Source organism: Thalia democratica, chromosome 3, assembly GCF_965202585.1.
Source record: "Thalia democratica chromosome 3, ktThaDemo2.hap1.1, whole genome shotgun sequence".
Classification (NCBI taxonomy): Eukaryota; Metazoa; Chordata; class Thaliacea; order Salpida; family Salpidae; genus Thalia; species Thalia democratica.
This window is the reverse complement of record NC_139167.1, coordinates 59,820,009-59,843,660: the sequence shown is the minus strand read 5'-3', so window position 1 is coordinate 59,843,660 and position 23,652 is coordinate 59,820,009. Positions and strand designations below refer to the sequence as shown.

At 24.9% G+C, this 23,652-nt stretch overlaps 2 protein-coding genes across 2 annotated transcripts in view; both read right to left on the bottom strand.

The window, feature by feature from the left end:
* Positions 1-276: 276 nt before the first annotated feature.
* On the bottom strand, positions 277-2,370 carry LOC145832465 (leucine-rich melanocyte differentiation-associated protein-like). The gene is made up of 5 exons (XM_082939780.1): positions 2,273-2,370; positions 1,666-1,876; positions 1,148-1,314; positions 753-865; positions 277-449 (listed from the first exon to the last, which is right to left on the bottom strand). Exons 1-5 carry the CDS (start codon positions 2,368-2,370, stop codon positions 277-279), a joined length of 762 nt encoding a protein of 253 aa, XP_082795906.1.
* A 5,252-nt stretch (positions 2,371-7,622) lies between these two features.
* LOC145832713 (serine/threonine-protein kinase stk11-like) overlaps positions 7,623-23,652 on the bottom strand; it is a 35,122-nt gene continuing 19,092 nt past the window's right edge. The window contains exons 6-10 of the mRNA XM_082940026.1: positions 22,762-22,894; positions 19,724-19,860; positions 19,179-19,364; positions 15,911-16,001; positions 7,623-8,897 (exon numbers count right to left, since the gene is read on the bottom strand). Of these exons, the coding sequence (XP_082796152.1) occupies positions 8,478-8,897; positions 15,911-16,001; positions 19,179-19,364; positions 19,724-19,860; positions 22,762-22,894 (967 nt within the window). The 3' untranslated portion in view covers positions 7,623-8,477. The remainder of the gene's footprint in view (positions 8,898-15,910; positions 16,002-19,178; positions 19,365-19,723; positions 19,861-22,761; positions 22,895-23,652) is intronic.

The following is a 23,652-nucleotide window of genomic DNA, read 5'->3' as shown; positions in this document are numbered from 1 at the left end:
GTAAAAGCAAAATAATTTTTGAAAAAAATTTACAATATGGCAAAAAAAAAATTCAAAATAACAAGTAAAATAGTTATTAATAATTTGATACCGAAAAAATACGTGAGTTTAAAAACTTTTTAATAACATCACATGTCATATTGACTCAGTCACAAGTCTCTAGTATGAGTTCACAGATCGTAGTTGATCAAGTATGACGTCAGAGAGCAGAATAAGTTATGAAGTAAAAAGTCGTGATCTAACTATGACGTCACAGATCGCAATCTAATTATGACGTCACAGATCGTGATTCGTGATGAATCTGTTGCCCTCGCTCCTGTTGCCCACATACTTGTTCTTCTGTCTGCTCGCCACTGACGTTTTGTTTTCATCATCATTTTCTTCAACCCTCACCAACGTGTCCTCGTCTGAATCGTTACTGAAGATGCTTTGAGGTTTCTCTGTTACACCTGTTACAAAAAATAAGTGTTGTTAAGTTTTAACCAGTTTTGTAAAAGTTTGTAGTTTGTGTAGTTTTAACAGTTTTTTATGCAGCGTTTTTGTATTTAGGTAAAAACAAAAAGGTTTTAAATAAACTATAACAAAATTTTTTAGGTCTTAGTTTAATTTGGTGAGCCATCATTGATATATTAAATGAGAACAGATCATAATGAAATTAGTTTCTCAACAAAATTTAAGACTACATTTTGCATAAAGTATACAGAAAATATTTTTTTTTAATATAAGTTAAAAAAGTTAAATATTTGTCTTACCTGGTACGAAATCAGACCATTTGTACATTGAAAACCCCTTCACTCTTTCATCTGATGTTATTGGCTTCCAATCCAAAAAGTTTAAAGTTTTTATTCTAGAGGCTATGTAGCACCTACAAAATAAAAGCTAGCTATCTAGAGTTCTTCAAAAAATTTAAGAGATCAATCTACAAATATCAAGCTACAAATTATTCAATCTACCTATTGCAATAATTTTCTTGAGGTGTTCTTTAAAAAACAATAAAAAGAATATACTAAGCGCCTATAAGTGATTAATACAATAATAAAAAAATAGTGTTTTTATTTTTGTTCAGGTACACTTGAATCTTTATTGATTACTTAAGAGATAACGTTTGTAAAGTTTTATAAATTAGGAAGAAATTTATTTTTCCAACCTGTAAAGCTGATGATCCTTCTCTTCTCCTTCCTTCAACAATCCGGTTAAAGCGGATCCTCCCGGACACATCGGATTGCCAAGCATGCTCAGGCATTTCAGTTTCGGGTAAGATTTCGAAATTGATCTGATGAAAGGCGCCAGTCTCGTCACACTGTTGTGATTCATCTGAAAATAAGTTAAATTGCCTTTTTTCATTTAATTAAAATTTGCTGATGATCCGTTGAAATGACTGACTTTTATCATGAAACTAAGAATCATTCTGAACAAAAGAAAGCAAGAAAGAACCCTAAATGCTTTTCAAGAGCTTTATTATAATTTTTTTATGATCGAAACGCAAAACTTTATAACTAATTTTTCAAAGCGTTGGTAGATAGATAAATAATGATAAAATAACGAAATATTATAGTTTACCGATTTTTTTTATATAATTCTGTATTTAAATTAAGTACATACATACTTGCAGACCTAAACTAAATGAAAAAAACTAGTAATTAATTTTATTTATTTTAAAACAACCTGTAAAGTTTCAAGTTGAGGCAGTGGTGGAAACTTGGTATCGTCGTTGAGTAAATTATTATCTAAAACCAGGTGTTTCAGGTTTCTGAAGTGAACAAGTTCGAACAGATCTGAAAACTGGTTGTGGCTCACGTCTAGTATTATAAGGTTCTCTGAATATTCAGTCAGGAACTGAGGTATCGACCTCGCATGCTGGTAACAGAATGTATATCTGTTTAAAAAAAAAATAAATATGTATATTTGTGCATGCAATATATATCTATAAATGGTAAATTTTTTCGAAAAATATTTACAAAGTGTGTATCAGTTTTAAATGTACATTTATACATGTTTAATAAATACAAAAAGATTACATATCTGTTGATAAAAAATTGTTATAAAAAAGTATACAAATTATTATAATATATTACTTAAATAAAGAGTTATAAAATCAAAATAATTATCGTAATCTGTGTTAAAATTTTTCAAAAGCTAGTTTGTGTTTGACTTATGTACAGTTTGAACTGGTTATAGATCAATTGATTTCATCTAAATATACAACTTCATTAGCATTCAATAGTAGAGCTATTAGTTTTTAGGCAGTTTATATATTTTTCTAATAACAAACTTAGTATCTCCCTCCTCAAGTAAAGGCAATCCTTCCTCCTCCATTTCTTCATTTCCAAACTCGCATCCGCTTGAGGCGCTGCTTTCAGATGACGTCATAATGGTTTGAAATTTACGATGACGTCGTTATTTGTTTTAATTGTTATAGTGTAATTTTACTGCATAAATTCCAACTAAATACTGAATACAATTTAAAAAATCTTACTTACATATTTTTTACAGTTTTTGTTCGGTTTTAGCTCGTTTATTTATTTGTTATAAAGATTATTTACATTCTATCTTAAGCTATATATATTTATTTTAAAGATAACATAAATATTACAACATTTTTATATAATACTACTACAACAAAAAAGTAAAACATATTTGTTACAATTAAGTTTTATGCTGTTTTCTAAAACTAAAATACTTAGATTCAATTTAATTAACAATTAAACGAGTATATTTAAGTGAAATTAATTTTGCTTTACTTACATAACCTATTTTAAGACTAAAACTTTTGTTTTTAAATTTCTTTTATTAAGAAAATTAAAGACTAAATGCAAAATTCGTTTTAAGCATTTTCAAAGCAAAGCAACAACCTCTCAACTTTAATATTAGCTAAACAAGAAAAACATTATTAATGTATAGTATAAAGCTCTGCTCAAATTATAATACAACAAACTAAAAACATGTTTTATCAAAGAAAAAAAAACAATAAAGTGTGTGCTTGCTAATTACAAAAGTTATAAAAGCTGTTTTAACAAACAAAGCAACAGTACTCAAATGCATATTGTTTTGATCTTACAATGAACTTGCAATAAGTTAATAATTAACTCAGATAACGCATGAAATAATTGAAGTGTCATACCTATTTGTAAAAAAGCTTTAATGCACTGAATAAATGATTTGTTTATTTTTACAACTAAAGTTATGTAAGTTATGTACTATAAACTTTCTTTTAACAGCAATCACATTTTAAGGTTCAAAAGAGTACAAATCTTTAGTTTTTATTTTACAAAGTTTAAATATTTAAACTTTTAATCACGCAAATCAAATGTTATAACATTTTAAGTTAAAAAAGTTTTAAAGTTTCTTGCTTTTTTGTTGTCATTGTAAGTTTCTACTTGCGGTGTTTACTTTTGTTCTGATTGCTTCAAGAAGTACTACTACTATTAAAAATTATTGTAAAAACCGAAAAATGAAGATGCTCAAAGAAATTTTGGTCTAAGGACCTTAGTGCACGAAAAAACTTGTCGGTAATCTAATTAGATACCACACTACAATGTAAACTATACTGAGCTGAAAAACAGTCATAAATTCATAACAGTAATAGCTGTAAAAAGAGACTTACGATAAAGAATTGTATAACAAAGTTTTTACTAGAAACTAAATGTGACAAGTAGGATTATTATTAGATATTTTACTTTATTGTACTGTTTAACTAACTCTACGTATTCAAAATAAGTAGTATAAAATAAAAAATAGTTTAATTTTGAAACATTTGTGCACTAACAAAACTGTATACGGAATAGTTTTTGTTACTTAACAATGAGCACTAAAAAAAAACTACGAAACAAAACATTAAACATCATTTAATTTCTTAAATTCAGCATTTTAAAAAGCTATAATGATTGTAGTATAATTATAAGTTCTGACTTAGTATACACATTTTACCAGAGAGGCCAGTGGACCATATTCAGACGGCCAAATCAGTGACAAAGTATCTAGCTTAAAAAAAAACTTTAAACTTATTGGGTTTTGTACTAAAAATATTTACGAATACATTTTTGATTTAATTATGGTTCAAATTATGGGTTTAAAGAACGACAGTTTTTCACAGTTTTATTATTACTATTTTTTAAATTAACTTTGAAAATTAATGGTGTCCAAGAAGACTTTCTTCTAAAAAATCTGGGTCACAAATACTATTGAAGTAAGTGTTGCAAACCCGTTATAGAAGCAGTTTTGTCAAAAAGTTATTATCTGTCTTGGATAAAACATAAAAGTGTATACGTGTGTACGACTTGACAACCGAATAGTTATTTCGTACACCAGGTCCTTTGACAAGGAATTTGAGCCATTTTTTGGTGAATAAACTATTTACTTGCATAAAAAACTTGATATAGTAGAAATTTATTTTTAATAAAAAGCTATACTTCCGAAATTGCTAGTTTGTACAAAAACTAAACAAGTCCAAAAACGAGTAGCCAGAATCAGAATGCTATATCAAACGTATATTTATTTTAAAATATGTATCTTTTAATTGTTTGAAATCTGGCAACTATGCTCAAAGTTTACTTCTATAGTAGGTTTTCTCTTGTTATAACTTAGAAAAGTAATTAATTTTAGTTTGTAAAGCTGTTTTATTTCTCCTAAAAAGCGCTATCTTCTTTTAAAGTTAAGAAATAAATGAGAAACGCTGTGTTTGAAAAAACAAAGATATTTTCAAGTAGCTTGTCACAAACTTTTTACCAATAGCAAAACTTTAGAAAAGAATAAAAACAGATAAAGTTAGATACAAGTAATAAAGTTTTTAGAGAGACACACAAAATAACTTAATGATAACAAATAAAATAATATTAGTAAACTAAATTGAAAACTAAATAGGAAAGAATTTAATTTTTTATCATATATGTAACTTCTATGTATTTAAAAAGTTATCATAAAATATGCTCATTAAACATAATGTGCCAGAATTAAAACATTCTTAAGTAGTTTTTCTTGCACCTTTTGTTATTGAAGTGAAAAGAAAACATGATACTTTACTACATACTTAGACTCTGTGTAACTAAATGTAAACTGTTCTTTTTTTATTGTTCTCATTAATTGTAAACTGTTTTGTTGTTAGAAATTTGAAGATCCTTACACTAAGAAAGCTTTATATATAACATTTAATTCAAAACTATTTTTTTATACGTTCTAGTACATCACATCTTTTAAACATTTAGTATTTTCTAATAAGTTAATAAGTTCAAAATTTTTGTTTAATTTTGTATTTAACTTTGGTCAATTCTTTTATAAAGGTTTTTTTACTTAATTATCTAAAAATAAGTTTGGTACTTATTATATCAAAACAACTTTTATTAATAAGTTGAGCTTCTCGACATTTGTCTATTAGGTTGAAACTAAAATATATTTCAGTAGAAATTTGAATTATCATATTTACACATCCTAAAACTTAGCTTTAAGTATTTTGAACAAGTTTAAAACTACCTTTTTTATATTGTTTTTTTTAATTTGGTTTTTTTTCAGTTATATATAACTAATACAATTTTTTATGCGAAATTATATCATCACTAAAACTATTGATTTCAAAAAATTAAGTCTTATATTTAACAATTTTATCTTAATTGGGTTAATAAATTTAGCAGGGTTTGTATAAATCTACAAAAAAGTAATTACAATAAACATATGTAAATTGTACGTTTGCATACTTAGTTTAAATTTTTAAAGTTACTAAAATTCCAGCTAATATATTATTAGTTTTGTTATAAAGATGATTTTTTCAGATCCTAAAAGTATTTTTTAAGTAAAATTTGGCTTAGTATAATTTTTTACTTATGAATATTAAATTTTTACTGTGTTAGTTAGAAAAAAAACAAGTAACAGTCTATTTTTTTAAGTAGAAAATATTTTCGTAATATTACACATTAGACAGATATACAGTGTTTAAAAATTTTACTTAAGTAGAGAAACTGAACTTTCTATTAATAATTTATTTGGTTTAATTTTTTGCCAAAAATCAAAAGGGTAATTACCTTAAAACTCTAATTAAAAACTTGCAAAATGTTTTGTTTGAGTTAAGTTTTATTTTGGATTTTATCCAGATAACTATTCAACAGTTTTAATTAGAACCTTACAATTTATTTGATGTTTGTTATATTAAAATCTGTAACACTTTTTTCTTTGAAAATCTTTATATAGCTTGAAATAAATTCAAACACACATCAGAATAGTTCTTCAACTCGATATTTATACAAAGTATACCTAGTTTTTTTTACTATACTTATATTTAGTTGATATTTCAATTAGAGTTTTAAATAAATAACTAGGTTTATACATAGTAAGTATTCAATTGCAAGTTTTTTTATATACAAGACTAAAATAATCTATTTTTTTAAATAAAATCATTAGAAATAAATCGAAAGAATTAAAGTTTATATAAACATAAAAAAATTTATCTGTTTTTGATAAGCTATCTAAATATTCCAGGCAAATTCAAAAAACAAGTTTATTGATACGTATATAAAACTAAATAACAAAAAGTAAACAAAAACAACCTAATAATCTCTTTAAATAAATATGAAAAAATCAAAGTAAAAAGACAGATTAAACTTGTTAACTTGAATTTATATTTTAACAAAATAAACTTATTCATGTACAAATTTTTTAATCGTTTAAAACAACCTTGTGAACTTTGAAAAATTTCAAAAATACAACGCAGAAATAAAAATTATAAAAACAAAACGCAAAATTACCTAAGCACCGATGAAAATAAAGCTTTAGCAGCTAAATTCAATTTACTAAAAAAATTTGAATACTTTGTGTATAAACTGACCTTTTAGTTGTAAAAAAAGTGTTATCCAACTTGAATGAGAAAAAAGGTTTTAAATGCAAGTATAAAATAATAATTTTAGCTAGGTTTCTAGATCAGACTTTAATTAAAACAATCGACTTTAGAACCAAAAAAAAATTTCAATCATCAAAATTAAAACGTTTTCGAACTAATATTAAAATATTCGAAAAGAAAATGTATAGTATCAAACTAAAAAAAAGTAATTAAAACAAAAACCGACTTAAAAAGTTAAAAATTTCAATAAGAAAAACGTATTGTATGCCAAATTTTTACAATGAAGTTTGAAAAAAACCATTACAAAAATAAAATGCTGAATTTATAACTAATTTTAAGTTTGAACGGAGTTTGAAAAATAAAAAGAAAAAGTAAAATCGCTCAAAATTTGATCAAAACTATTTGTAAAAAAAAATAAAAATATGTGTATTGAAAACTTGTTTTGTAGAAACTAAACATTTTTGATAAAAAATCAGATGTAATTTTGAGCAACAAAATGTTTAAAAATGTATACAAAAAATAACAAAACACTTTATGAGTTCAAAAAATTTTGGCACTAAAAGTAAAACCAAGTTTCAAAAATGCAGTCGTTTGTTTTCTTAATATTTTACCAAAAAGTTTTGGATATTGAAAATGTTGGCAGAAATTAAAATAATAAATATTTAACCAGCTAAACTTTAATGTAGCCGAATTGAAATTCAAAAAAAATAAAACTTGTGCAGTTTTATAAAAAAACTTTCTAAGATTTTATTTAACCTTCAGAAGTGTTATGCATAAAACATACTTATTTTACGTAATACTTTATATTTACAAAAAAAGGAATATGCAAACCTTTTTGTTTTTTAACTTTTGAAAAACGCTGTAACTTATTTAGGGAAACTCACTTACTTAAAAAATAAACAGCAATGTATTACTTTTAAGAAGTTTAAGAGTTACTTAAAACAAATAAAATGTCCTAAACTACATATATTCATTACAAACATTGTATCACCAAGTTTTATATGGAACTATGAAACTAAAACACATTTGAAATATAATATTTAAATCTACTTGTATCTATAACCTAGGTTCTATAGCTACATAAAACTTATAAGTCCTTGTACTAAATTTTAACAAATTTGTTTTGAACAAAATTTTTCTAACTAAAATAAATACTATTTAAAACAATATTACATATACTTTATTAAACAAATATTATTGAGATGGTTATCTTATAAAAAAGAGGATTTATAAACAAACTGTAAACCCTTGAAATGACACAAACTTATTCAAAATAATTGCTATCAATTCAAACGAATAAAATAAAAACTTTAACTGATTTCAAAATTAAGCTTAACCACAAATACAAAAAGATATAAGTAAGGAAATAGTAGACCGATCATTTGTTATACCTCAACTAGTTACTTTTTAAAGCTATTATATTAAACTTAACAAAACAATATAAACTAATATAGAATATATTTATACAAAAAAGGGGTGTTTTTAAATTGCTACCGAATTCATAGTACTTAAAACTTTGCTGGAAACTGTTGTATTTTTTGTTTTGATACAAACAATTATCAACTTTATCATATATAAATATTTTTTTTATGTAAATTTATTGTTAACTATTCAAGAGTTTAAAAGAAAACTGTTTTTTTTTTATCATTTCCAACTACGAAATGACGCAATTCTGTCTGAAACTGGAACTCCTACTTTTCCTGCCACTGCTCTGACTGTTGGTATCCAACTTCTTATCGCGGGGAATCACCGGAACACTCTGCCCCCGCAACTTTTTCAAGTCGCCGTGGTCGCCGTTGCTTGGTAATGACCTCAGAGAACCTTTCTGGGGGTTGTGGTTCGGGGTTTTCCGCAAAGAGAGAGTTCTGGCCACATTTGGGGCGGAAATGTTGGGGAAGTTTATTTTGAACGGTTTCCGCGAGTTTTGTTGTGGGGGAATTTTTTTGGGAGGGGGCATCAAGCCTTCGGTGTTGGGATGAAAGTAGTCGTGGGGTCGGTTGCTAGGGTGGGGGTGGTTTTCTATGGGGCCTGCATGTTGTTGTTGCTGGGGTTCCATGTTGCCACCGTGAAGCTCCTGTTGATAGATAAAATTTTACAAATTAGTTTACTATTCATAATACAGCCTCACGTAGTTTTTTGAACTTGCACACAGTTTTTTACAACTGGTTAAAAAATTTTGATGTCACAAACAAGACAGTATACTTTTTGACACTTACATAAAAATGTTTTTAAATAAAAAAGTAATTTAGTAGTTATACGTAAATGTATAAACTTTATAACTACCGCAAACTTGAACTTAAACTTGAAAAAGTGTTATTGATAAGTTTAGTAAAACATTTATAAAAACTTCAACTTAATTTATTGTTAACTATTATATTTTAAAAAATTATTATGTTGAATTAAAAGTGTAAAGTTTTATAAAAAGTTCCAACTTATTTACACAAGAAAAATGGACAGATTTTTAACTTAAATTGAAACAATTTTATAAAAAACAATTTTAAGTCTTTTGAAAAACTAGTAAGCATTTTTACAAAAGCATTTTTTTTTGCTGTTTAAACAACAAAATTCAAAGCAACAAAAGAACTTAAAACGATTTAAACCGATTATTTTCGATAAACAAGCTTTTATTAAGCATTTGAACGCAGTATATTTACTACCTAACCCAATAAAACACCAACAAAATCAATAAGTGAAAGCTTTTTTGTTCAGCTTCCTAAAAACTTAGTTTAGACTTGCTTGAATTAAGTTAACTTTTGAAAAAAATATTTAAATGAATGCTTCAATTTATACTTGATAATCTACAATTTAAAGAGTAATTTTTCTAAAGTTTAGCTTTATAAACACAAAAGCTATAAAAAATAGAGAATTTTCGAAATATTTTTTAATAAATAAATAAATAATAATAAATAGAGAATTTTCGAATAGAGAAAAGATTCGGTGTAGAGGTTAATCCAACGATACTTAAAGGTGCAATTAAATTTCCTCATTTCAAAAAGAAATATGTAAAGCACAATTGAAAAAAATCAAGCGGCTCATACACATTAGCGTTACATCAGTTTGCAGGGTATCATATTTAATCCATTTTAAATTAACTTGTGATCTGCAAGTACCAGTTACTAATAAAAAGACTTAGTGGTACAAAACTCAATTAAACTTAGCTACATTCGTTAGACAACCATGAAACTTTTTGTAAAGTTTTAAAATTAAAATATATATACAGTAACCTCTCGCATCTTTACGCACTCGTGGCGTTACGCACTCTCGTTTAGTTACGCATTTTAGAATTTTGAAAAATTAAATAAAAAATTTTCTTTTTAGTATTGCACAAAATAGGTTCATTGTATATTTTTAATTTTAAATATTCTATTAAATTCTTGCTCAATCTTTATGTATCTTTAGACCTTTTAAATTTTTGTTCCATGACTTATTGGTAAACATTTAGTTGATATATCTTTAATACAATGCTAGACAAGTTTATCCTTATGTGGGCAAAGGTCAAATAAAAAAAGTTTTAGTAACATAAACAACTTTTTTTTAACTATTTTACTTATGTTTTTATTCAAAAAAAGAAATCTATTATAGCACCAAATGCATATAATTTTAAAAGATAGAGTTGCCACTCTTTTTTTCAAAATTTTTTCCAGGTTTTTAAAAGTACACATTTTTAGCTCTATTTTTAGTTTTAAATAAAATTCTATATAAGAAACTGTTAAATGTTTAAAAACATTGAAAAGATACTGTTAACTTACTTTAAATGTGTTTTTTAATAAAAAATGTTTTATGATGACAAAAAAAATTTATTTATATGATATATTTTTTGTGTCAAATCGAAATTTCACTACTGAAAATGTTAAAATTGTTAAAAATCCCAGGTTTTTTGATCAAAGTTCCAGGTTTTTATTTTAAATTTTTCAAATCCAGGTTATTTTTGCCTAAATTGTCAAATTCCAGGTTTTTCCAGGTAAATTGGCAGACCTGAAAAGACTATAGAAATAAATTTTAATATAGACACCAAACCATTTCTTAATTGTAAACAAATGCTTAAATATAAATTTAATTTGCTAAGTAGAATAAAACATAAATGTTAAGTTTCAAATAAGTCACTTATATAAAGATAAAGCAAAAGTCTACTTTTAATTAAAATAAGTAAATTTTTTCTAGAAGTATTATTATTTTACATACATTTAAAACCTTTTTTTTTAATATATGTATAACTTTAACTTTTTTTTTTCATGTTTGTAAATAAAGTAAACAAATTGTTTAAACTGGAAAATTCCTCAGTCTGCTTTTAACTAGAAGCAATATCAAAAAACAGCAATTATAGTATGTATATTCGGTACCTCTCGTATCTTTACGATCTCTCATATCTTTACGCATTTTTTCTGTGGACACAATGTGCGTAAATAAGCGAGAGGTTACTGTAAACAAAAACTGGAATAAGTAAAAGCAAACACTGTAAGTTGAAGTTAAATTATGTTTGTATTTTATTTCTAAATTTGTTTTAAACTTTCATATTAATGTGCTATACTTTTCACTTAAACAAAACTTAACAAACCTTGTAAAAATTAAATGTAGTTGTACTATTAGTTTATACAGAAAAGAATCAATGAAACCCAATAAAAAAACCAAGTTTTAAGTTAATACAATATGAAAAAACTTTTTGTTTTAAACCTTCAGCAGTCAATTTTTATAAAATTAGTGTTTTAAATATATAATTAATTTTTAACTTAAGTTTGACAATAAAACTTTAAAAATTATAAATACTAAGAAACAAAGTACAAAACACGATTCTTTAATCAGATTTATTTATAAATCGTTGTATTGTTACGTGTGCATTATTGACCTTAACGAATTGAGAAAATGTATAAATTACACTAGTTAGCCATAGGTTTATTTTAATCTGAATTAGTTTACTTTGTTTCAATATCTAATACCTACTAGTAAAAACTTAGTAAAAACATAGTTTTGCACCTACTTATCAAGTAACTACGTCAAACATATTTTTACAAATTTCACACATTTTTGATCTAAGAATTGTTTAAGTAACAATCTAGTTCTTAGGTCATCGAAATAAAGACTTAAGCTTTTTAGCAGCAAACTTAAATAATAAAATCTAAACTCATCAAAGTATTATATTTACTTGAGAAAAGTACTTAAATTTAACACTAAAACTACAGTACTAAAATGTATAAGCAATTTATATATAAGCATATTAAAGTATATAGCATGTCTGAACTGCAATGTAATTCCGTTTCAAAATTTTGTTATGATACTACATAAAATCCTTTAAAAAGGTTTGGATGATTTAACATCACATTTTTTTACATTCAAAACTTTAAAAGATTAATCTTTTTTATGATTTAAAATCTGTGCTTTTTTTAATGAATTAAATACATTCAACTTGAAACAGAACTACATTTAAAGTATTATAAACTCATGCACACACTTCCACATGATATATTATTACGTCATAATATCAACGTCATGACGCGTAGTTGATAAATTTTTTGATGCAAACTTTATTTTGAAGGACCACGTGCAAAATGATATATTTTTATTCACCTCTAAAAGGAATAACAAATTGGTAAAAATATTTAAGCACTTAAATGTTCTTAATCAATCGGATTAAAAAATAATCGAATATAAAGTAAAAAAGACAGCTTATTGGTTGTTAGATAGAAATTTATAAAAGTGAGATCTGTTTATACTGCTTTTCGTTATACCACATAAATAGTTAAAGTTCGAGAGAAGTAAATTCAATTTTTGTGACAGGGTTTAAGTTTTAAAAGCAAAGGTCAAAAACAAGCATCGATACGTAGCTGCGTGAACTTGAAAGGGAAAACAACAAAACAAAGGTTTCGTGAGTCACAATCTCTGCCAATAACAGAAAATTTTTTTTTTGCCCAGGGAATGATATGTTTACATTTTAATAGAGTTTGCCAACAAATGCACCCATATATCATTGACTTAATTCTTTTCCTAAGATTTTACTGGCATTTATTTAAATCTATCCATTGGCTACTAAGATTTTAAGAAGGTTTTGTAATAATTTTTAAAGGATTGCGAAAGAATTTATAAAGAAGTTTAAACGCTTGAACCTAATAACTTAACTATGTGCCAGTAGACGCAAACAAAGGTTTATGAGAAAACAAAATTAATATAATTTATTAGATATTGTTACATCTGAAAACTAGAAGCTCAATACTTGGCACTTAATAAAAAGCACCATATTAAAACACAGTGCAGTATTATATCCTTAATATAACGTGGCTGGCTAAACAAAGCGCCAACTAATTAATCACCATATCGTGCTGCGTCTGCGTTCCTATATGACGTCAGAACGTGGATGATTATGACGTGATAATATGCGTGGAAATGTAAAAGGATTATAAATTACTCTGGTCCTACATATATGCAAATGATGTGATATAAACTCAAGTTTTTGTTAGACTTTTTAATTTGGGCTGAAACAATAGTAAATGTGGAACAATTTAACAGTAGCTTATTTTATTACATATCAATTTTTGTATTAGATATGTGTGTTTACATTTATACTTGTTTTCAATTTAAATTTTTTATTGAATATAAAGTAATATTTTAAGTTTCTACTCTAAGTGGTAGTAAGTTAGTAGATTTCCCTAAAACTTAAATTGAGTTTGAAAATATTACTTAACCTAGCACAATACGAAAAAAATATTTACAAAAATGCTGGAAATAACAGTTGATCTCAAATTTTAACTTGAACTAGTGATTAACTTATATCAAATTAAAAACTTCACTCAACTTAGCAAATTGTACATCCATAAAATAATTAAATACTCACATAAGTACAATCATTAAAATCATGTTCAAATTAGTAGCTTGATTTCGCAATATGTGCATGGATGTACAAATTAATTAAACAAAGCCTTGTGGTGTATACATACGTTAGAGATTATCTAAAGTACTGTGGTCAGTAAGTTTAAACCGTTTGGTATTTCTGCTTGTAACTAGTTTATTAAAACATGCAAGGCTAGTGAAACTAATATTAGACTGTTGTTTTTATGTTACTTATATTTTGTTACACTTTGACAATAACTTGCTTAAAAATTTCAAAAGTTTCACAATTCAATTTGAACCCATGTCTAGTATTAAATAGAATAAGACTTTACGCTTCAAGTTTGGATTATAAACCACAATGGTCAATCTTATGATTGTGAATTAAAACTATTACATGTTAGTCATAAGCAACATATAATATTATTATGTGGTCATTTATTTATTGGTCATTTTATATTTAATTTGTTGGTTATTATATTCGTAATGAGTATGAATGAGTTGGCACGTGTATTATAGTACATGCGTTTGCTTTTATCTTAAGCTTATTTCTAATTTTAATGCAACGATTAAATACTTGAAAATAAAATGTGTTTTAAGTAGATAAATTATTAAAAAATAAGTGAGCATAAAAAAGGGTAATTTAGTTAAAAACAAATTGAAAACTGAGTACAATTTTTTAATTTGTATTAAACATAATATTTTGATGAAATTTTGAAATAAGAGTCTAAGATAAATCCAAATACTTCAGGACACAATATTGTTAATTAATGTTTATAACTTTAAAAAGCTAAATATGTGGTTTTTAGTATTTTCAAATCTAATTAAACTAATGCTAAATGATTATTTAACGTAGTTTAAAAAAGAAAATCTGTATAACTAATTATTTAGACTAAATATTTATCACTAGTTTTAGAAGCTTTTTTAATTAGAGAAACATTAAAAAATATTCTTTTTTGACTTTATCAATAGTTTTAAAGCAACGAGTGGCTCTCTTAAAGGAGTCTTGGAAATAATAAATCAATTTAAGTCCAGCAAAACTTAATCAATAATATTTTTGAGTAATTCTTATAATAAGGCAAAGTTGGTAGTTAAGTTAGATTATGTGCTGAGTCAAATTTATTCTATTGTCTTCTTATTACTTAAATTATTTATTATTCTTATAATTACTTTAAATCAGAATGAAACATTTTAATAAAGAAATAGTGTTTCATTGATAAAGTGTCACTGAATAAAAAATAACATTTAAATAAAGCCAATTTGACAAATACAGTTTAAAATAATTATGTAGAAATTAGAAACATAAAAAAATAGTGAATATTTCTTAATCTATGTAAAATAATAAAATTTGACCAGGTCAATAAAAGTATATAAGAACTGCTTATTAAATTACGTGCATGATTCATTTAATTATTTATTAGATACTTCTAGTTTTTATTGATATTGCTTTCTCTATCACAAATTAGAAATATCATATGTTCGCTATACTTTATGTTAAATTACAGCTTTAATGAAAAACTTAAACACTTTTTCATTTAAACATATATCTTGAAATATTTTCATATTTTGTAAAAACGAAACTTGTCAGTAAACATATTCATAAAAATTTAGTAAGTAGATAGTAAATACTATAAAAACATACACATCCTGATATTTGAAGTTAAAACCAACTGAATATTTTATTCATAACAATTTTGTGATTTCAACTGTAACAACAAAATGCTTAAGTAGTAAAATAAATACAGATTGATATAAGTACTTAAAGCTAATAAAGTATTTATATAAATAGTTGTTGTGTATGATTAATGGTAATTAATACAACTATACATGTAATCATATTACGGAAGAATTTACTTACTATAAACTAAACTGTAAAAGTTTAAAATATTTTATCACCCTTACTTCATATTTAATTTCAAACAGATACTTAATCGACTTCACAAAAAATACTAAATAACGAAAGAGATAAAATTCAATAAATCAGAAAAGTTCAAGGACTACAAAAAAGTATATTGACAAACTTTCACAACTTGCTTATGATTAATATTTAATTACTCTTAATATTATTTTTGAGTACACCACTGGCGGAAACTCTTTTTAAAACCCAATACAAAAACACATTTTTTGGAACAATGCACACTTGCAAATAGTAAACAATCACAAAGAAACATATTAATATTACTTACTTGCAAATAAGGAATAACAATCATATCTTTACAGGAACTTTCAGGTTTAATAAACAAACTTATACATACATATTAATTTACGTACCTGTAGATAAGGAATAACAGTCATATCTTTACAGGAACTTTCAGGAATTGGTACCGCAGGCTGCAACCTCGCTAACTTCCGACGAAACCAACTGTAGATATAATTTGATATTCAAACATAGGTTTACATCTTTGTCAAAATAAAAACTCAGCAGTATAAAACAAAAATATTTAACTTAGACAAAAGCAGTATTGGTATGTTTAGTGAGAATACTAACAAATTTGTTCTTGCAAAAGCTCTAATAAAAGAACTATTTGATAATGTAAACTATTTTGAACACATACCTATCCTAAAACCTTTTTTCTATTACAAATTAAAACATTTTAAATTAGAAATACCTTTTATAGTAAATTTCAATTTCAAAAATTTATATAGTACACAAACTACAATTTCAAAAATGTTATTTAATGAGTTTAGAATTACTAAAAAATGTTATCTTGAAAATACAGTTTTCCTGAAAAGTCAGCTGGATAACTAAATTCATCAGCTGATAAAATAAATTATACAAGTGCTTTTATTGAAATTTTAAAAGTTTCAGTTTATAAGTAACATACAGATAAAAAAATTGAAAATAAAAGCAAAACAAATAGAAATGATTACTTTCAAGTAATTGTTTGTTTTAAAGTATTACACACACATATATTTCAATACATTTCGCAATTCTTTCAATGCTACAAATAAACTTCATGGTAAATTAAGTCATCAATTAATAGATACAAAATTAAAATAATTGTTTATAGTATTTTTAAAAACATAAGATTTAGTTGTACTTTTTTAACAAAAACTCCGGATATTTTCTTTACAAAAAAAAATTAAGACAAACATATAAACTCCAAATACTTAAGTAAATATAAAGTACTACGCAATTTTTTTTTAAGATATTGTTAGAAATTGATGAAAGTTATAATTAAATAATTATTTAAATGAATTTTTGCAACTTAAAAAATAGTTTAAATATAATATTTTAAGAAGGTTTTATACTTCAGATATTATTTGACATTACTTATACTACTTTGAACTATTAATATTGAAATACAATTGTAAAAAAGTTATTATTTTTAATCCATTTAAATAAGAGAAAGTAATATTTTTACCTTTGACAATAAAACAATATTGTATATGAATTTTAAACGAAACAAAAAAAATTTTGTACGTTCTTTTATTATATTTGTCTAGTGATTTTTGTAATTTATATTAAAAAAATTTTTTAGGGAAATTTTGTTTATTGAGAAATATTTATCATAAGATAGATAAATAATTTAAAATATCTAGAACCTTGCTCAACTTAGAGTTTTTAATTTTTAATTAATTTATATTTGTTTACTATCAAACAAAAAATATACTAAAAACTTTATTTAAATCAGCTGTATAAATTAAGAATGCGTTTTTGTATAAAAATGTTATTTTAAATAAAAATGAAGCAATAAACCTAATAGATAACACTGATAAGAGAATATTAACGTAATAAAATAAAATGTTTACAGGAGAAATTATTTTCAAAAACAGCACTGTGATATGTATTTTTTTTGTAAAATGAACAAATATAGATGTTTTTATAATATATAGAATTTATTTAAATAAAGCTTAAGAGAATAGAAACATCTAAAAATACTTGGATATTTTATAAAAGCCTCGTTTTTTTAATAAATATTAATCAACTGAAATATTTTTGAGAAAATAATTATTCTTAACAAAATAACTTTCTTTATAAATACTTTATGGCAACTATTTTATCTAAAATAAACCAGATTTTTCTTTGTTTAAATTAATTTTTAACATAATTTAGTTTATTATAAGTACTATTATGCGAAGGTTTTTAAACTAATTTATATACCATTTGCAACTTATTATTATCAGATTACTCATTTTAATTTATATTTTATTTCAACGACTGCGGAACAGATAAAAACAGTGCAATATTTCAACACTTTTTAATTGCACACACTGTCAAAACTCTGACATAGTTCGTAACTTTAAAGTTTTGAAACGATGCAAACAAAGCGAACTCTACAGCCTGGAATCAATATTGATTGAGGAAGAGCGACCTAAGTTAAATACGCAAATAGCATTAAATAGATAAGCAAAATTATTAACAACTTATTATTTAACATATCTTTACTTTAGTTTTACTTGCTAAAATCTAAAATTTGTATTTATTTGAACTTATTCATACGTCATAATTTAGACTTATTTTTTAAACTGTTTTACTAACCAAATTGTTTTCAAGTCATTTAACTATTACAACTTGAAAATGAAACTAGTATAGTATTGAAAAGCTTTGTGAAATTAAATATAAAATAAAATGAGTAATTTGTTATAATAAGTTGCAAATAGTATATAAATTAGTTTGTTATCATAAGTACTTAAAAATTGTACTAGATCAAAAAGTATATAGTAATTCTTAACATAATGTAAAGTGGTTTAGTAACGCCATATGCAAATATAAATTACATTCACACAAGTTTTCCTAAATCTTATTCAAACAAACAATTAGCACTGTATAAAGTTGTTCATCTTGCCATCAACTGTATTCCAAATTATATAACTTATTTAACAAACACAAACGGTAATAATATATTAAACTACATAATAACAAAAATTTTTAAAATGGTTTAATTTAAATATAGATAAAACGTTTACTACTAAATTATAATTGTGCAGATATGTGATATTTTTTTTTAACTTGGGACTAATATAGGAATGGGCAACTTATAAAGTCGTGGAGTCATATTTACCATAAAAGTTCTTTGCAGGCCGCGTAATTTAAAAACCAAACTAAAAATACTAATAATATCTTTAACAATTCAATTTTATGAAAAATATCACTAATGTGTACCAAAACCAAATTCAGCGCAAATTTGTAAAAACCTGATATAATCTTATTTGCTTGCTGTAAGTTTTTTTAACTATTCACAGGTCATGCGTTGTCCACCCCTAGTTTATCTTATAATTTACGTAACTCTTCATTAGCCTTAATTTTTTTTTGTTTTTTACGATGACATAACAACAACTCTACTTTGACTCTGAATTTTATCAAACTAATTACAAGTTTTATATAAATTTTCATAATATAAAACACTACCAACTGATGTTGTTTGATTTGCTGCACATTGTACAACCAACTAAGACAATATTCTAAAAGTATTAAATAAATTAGTAGTAATAATTAAAACTAACTGATGTTGTTTGATCTGTTGTATATTCAACAACCAACTAAGACAATATTTTAAAAGTATTAGATTGATTAACAGTAATAAACAAAACTAACTGATGTTGTTTGATCTGCTGCACATTGTACCGCTTGTCCGCCTTGTACATGAGCATATTCCTGATGATGTCCTGCAGTTTGCTGTCCAATTTGCTCGGTATCGTGTACTTGCCCTTGCTTATGCACTCGAACAACTTGTATATGTTCGCTCCGTCAAATGGGTAATTACCGGTGGTGAAATTGTACCTGTAAATCGTTTTAATTAACTTTTGACAATAGTTTAATAGGTATTTTTTGACTTTAAGCACTAAAATTAGTTGCTGTATGCGGATTTTAATAGTTTTTTTTATTTATTAATGAGAAGCTACTTTAAATTGACTTTATCTAAATTAACTATATTATAAAAAGTAAATGTTGACAAACACCAACAAATCATATCATCTCAACTGAGTTTTGCTTAATACTTTCAAACGACTCAGTCAATATATATGATATATAATTTAAATTCATACAAGCAGTTGTGTACTGTTGCTATTTTCTACGTACTTTCAAAAAATACATATACCACAGGGTAGACCATGATTTTTTAAACAAAAACAACCAACAGTGTAACACCGGAGGACCAAACATCGACTTTGAAGCCGGAGAAGGAATTTTCACCGTTGGCAATTTCGGGTGCTTGGAATGCTGGTGTACCTTGGGAAGTGTAACAAGTATCTCCTTGTTTGTACATGTCTAAAGCCTGTGTGAATATTATTAATATTTTTTTTTTTTTTTAAAGTTATTAGGAAGTGTAGCAAGTATCTCCTTGTTTGTACATGTCTAATGCCTGTGAAATATTGTTAATATTTTTTATTTTTTTTAAAGTTATTAGGAAGTGTAACAAGTATCTCCTTGTTTGTTCATATCTAACACCTGTGTGAATATTATTAATATTACTTATTCTTATTATTTGTTACAAATATTGTGATAATACAATATAATAATGATATAATATGCACCTTATTTCATATACACGTCTTTTATATGTTGATATAAATAAATTTTATTATATATTTCAGAATATTTTACATTACATATCTCATGTTTCATATATTCTATGGCAATATTACTTATACTTTATTTGAAATAACACTATTCACAAACATAATGATTTGTGAAAAATAACATAACATTAAAAATATTTTCTTTATTGTAAATATCTTATAGTAAAGGATTTTTTTTTGTGAAACCGAATTCACATATAATATTGAACAGATGACTATAAATTGAAAACTAAACTCATATGACAGGCTTTAATGATTCAGCTTATAAATCGATTTGAAACCAACATAAAACCAACAAAGTGAGATTAATGACCACATAAATGACTTAACAAAAATTTCATCTCGTGATTTCCTTAAGCGATTTATTGAATAAATTTTATAAAATAATCAATTTTAAACGCTGCAACCAAACTATTCAAATAAACAGAAAGAACTTATATTTTGTATTTTTAGTATCTATATTCAGATCATTTGTAACTAGATGCTTAGATCACAAAAATTAAAATTAAATACTAAATCGTATAAACATTTTTACATTAAATATTTTTTTATCGATACTTTTAGAGCAGTTTTATAACTGTTTTAAAAATTCATTAAGTTTTTAAAAACATTGAAGCTTTTTTACTCTTTAAAAACTTTTAAGCAACTTTCCATAATTTTAACTTTTTAAGACTTTTGACTATTTTAAAAATGGTCTATATCGCTTTCAGGGTATGAATTATATGCTAAGAATTGCTATGAGAAAAGGGATAAAATTACATATACAAATAAATAATCATATATATATAAGTTTTAGAAATCAACGTTTTTTATTATAAAGCGTTTTTAATTTTTGTTTTTATATATAAAAGCAAGATGAAAGCTTTAAATATGTATGCATGATGTATCAGTTACATTAAAACAAAACATGATTTTATATCAAACTTCACTAATACTATAATATAGTATAGTTAATATAGTATTTTCTTAACTAAACAATATACAAATAACTAACTCTTTTTTTTTAACTTGAACAAGCTTGCATTAAAAAAACCTTGTTTTGTCGTGTCTTATAATTTGTATTTTTTATACGCATTTTATATTTTTGCCAAAAAAATATGATACAATTGTTTGTCTATGTTTAAAAATATATTGTATTTTATCAGTTGAGATTTCAGAACGTTTGCTTTTATAACCAGTGGTTGTTGTTGTTTTCGAAAACCTTTCAAAAAACCTCATCGATTTCTTTCTATGAAACTTTTACACACAAATCGATTTCTTTCAATAGGTTAATCAGGTTTTTGACTCAGAAAAAAAAAACAAATCCGTTTTCCATTGACGCGCCAGCATGAATATTTAAACAAGTTTTACGTGAAATTCGCTTCAATCTACTTCTATCAGCATATTTATATTTTATGAAGTTTCATGAAAGCTTTTAGTTCAACTTACTATAAAATTAAAATTATACCCAGTAATTCATTATAAGGATTTAAGAAAAATAAGATGATTAAAAATTGAAACCTTAATTCACATGACCAGTCAAACGTCATATAAATTCAATGAAATAGTTTATAACGTAAATTAAAATTAATAAAAATTGACAAAAAAAGATTAATGACCATAGAAATGACTTCACAAAGTTTTATTTTATTAAGCTACTTATAAAGTAACAATCACTGTAACAAAAATAACTTACAAAATACTTACTATTGCGACAGTAAAGATTAAGTTATTAATTTAATGAATTACACAAAAATTAATTAAGTTTTAGATTCTTATCTAACATCTCTATCATGTGATAGATCAAAATAAATTTACCATAAAACCAGTTAAAAAGTTTAACCAAACCTTTTCCGTATACAGTATGTGGTAATTTTAGATGTAGTAAATTTAAAATGACAGTTTTAATGCCACAATTTGAACCAAATTTTACCAACAAGTTGTAAACAAGACTTTAATTTGTAAATTTATACAACTGTTTTAATTGTATCTTACAATGTATTAAAAACGGTTTTTAGTAGAAAACGTTTTTTAATTACATTAAACAAACAGTTAAAATAGTAATTTAAAAATTTTAAATGAAACATTTATAAATAAATATGTTTAATAAAACTACAATTAAAAAACAACATTTTAAACAACAAGCAAAACTTTAAAGTTTTAATAAGTTTACATATTATATGCTTTGGTTTAAAGAAAGCAAAAAAAGAGATCTCAACTACTAGAAGAAAAATAATGAATTTATTCTTTCAAGAATTTATTTTACAGACTCTATAATTCTATATGTGTTATAATTTATTAGTAAATGCTCTTAACAATAATATATATTTAGTTAACATAGAAATTATTTCCCTAACGAAATGGAAAAAACAATAGTAGAAAATAAGTCAAGTAAAACTAAATGATGTTCTTTCAAGTCAGTATTTATAAAATATATTAATAAAACACAACGTTTAACAAGTACAATTGTTTCACTAATCTGTTAAACAGAACAGATCTTCCAGAAAATAACAGAATTGTTACATATATATAACCCCTCAAGTGGGCTCAGTAGAAAGTGTTCAAGTTTGAATAATAACCTTATTTTATATATATATATATATACAATACAATCTTACCTCAGCCACCCCGAGATCTGATATTTTCAGAGTTTCATCAGTATTCAGCAGCAAGTTAGCAGGCTTTATATCCTTGTGCACAACGTGCCTGCTGTGCAAATACTCCAACCCGGTTATCAGTTGCACAAAGTAACTGTGAAATTAACTATATTGAATTTAAATATTATAATAATAAGCTGTCAAACTATTGACACAAGAATAGTTGTATCAATCAACAAAAACATCGGCGAAAGTCAGCAGAGCAGAAACCTGGACTTTCGTTTGCCGTGATACAAGCTCAAGTTTAACAAAAGGGTTGATCATGCCAATTCGATCATCAGACCACAAGTTTCGGACTGACTGATGAGTCCTAATAAGGACGAAACCGGTCTCAGTCTACTGAAACTTGTGGTCTGATGATCGAACTGGCATGATCAACCCTTTTGTTAAAGAATAGTTGTACGAGGTTACTGTATATAGATTTGTTTGTTAATTAACAAGTAATTTCTATTAAGCTTTTGTGAAAAAGGGAATAAATCATAAAAGAACATTTTTATCAAGTATATCGTGAAACAAGCACTTCAAACGTGTGATTAAATGCACGAAGTTATTGTTAAAAAACAACAGGTTGTTTATACTCAGAATTTATTAAAACACACACAAACTTGTAAGGAGTTAAATTAGAAGTTTTTGGAAATAAAAAGTTGTTGTGGAAGCAGTAGTATAAAATATTATTCTATAACTTTTCTAAACTGAAATACTCAAAAGTTTGGAAATAAAAACTAATGAGCTAATAAATACTTTAACACATTTAGTTTTAATAAACTTGTACTTTTCAATATTAAAAGAAAAAAAGTCTGTTTTTAAATAGTAAAAACTCAACGTATATCACAAAAAAATTGAAATCCATTT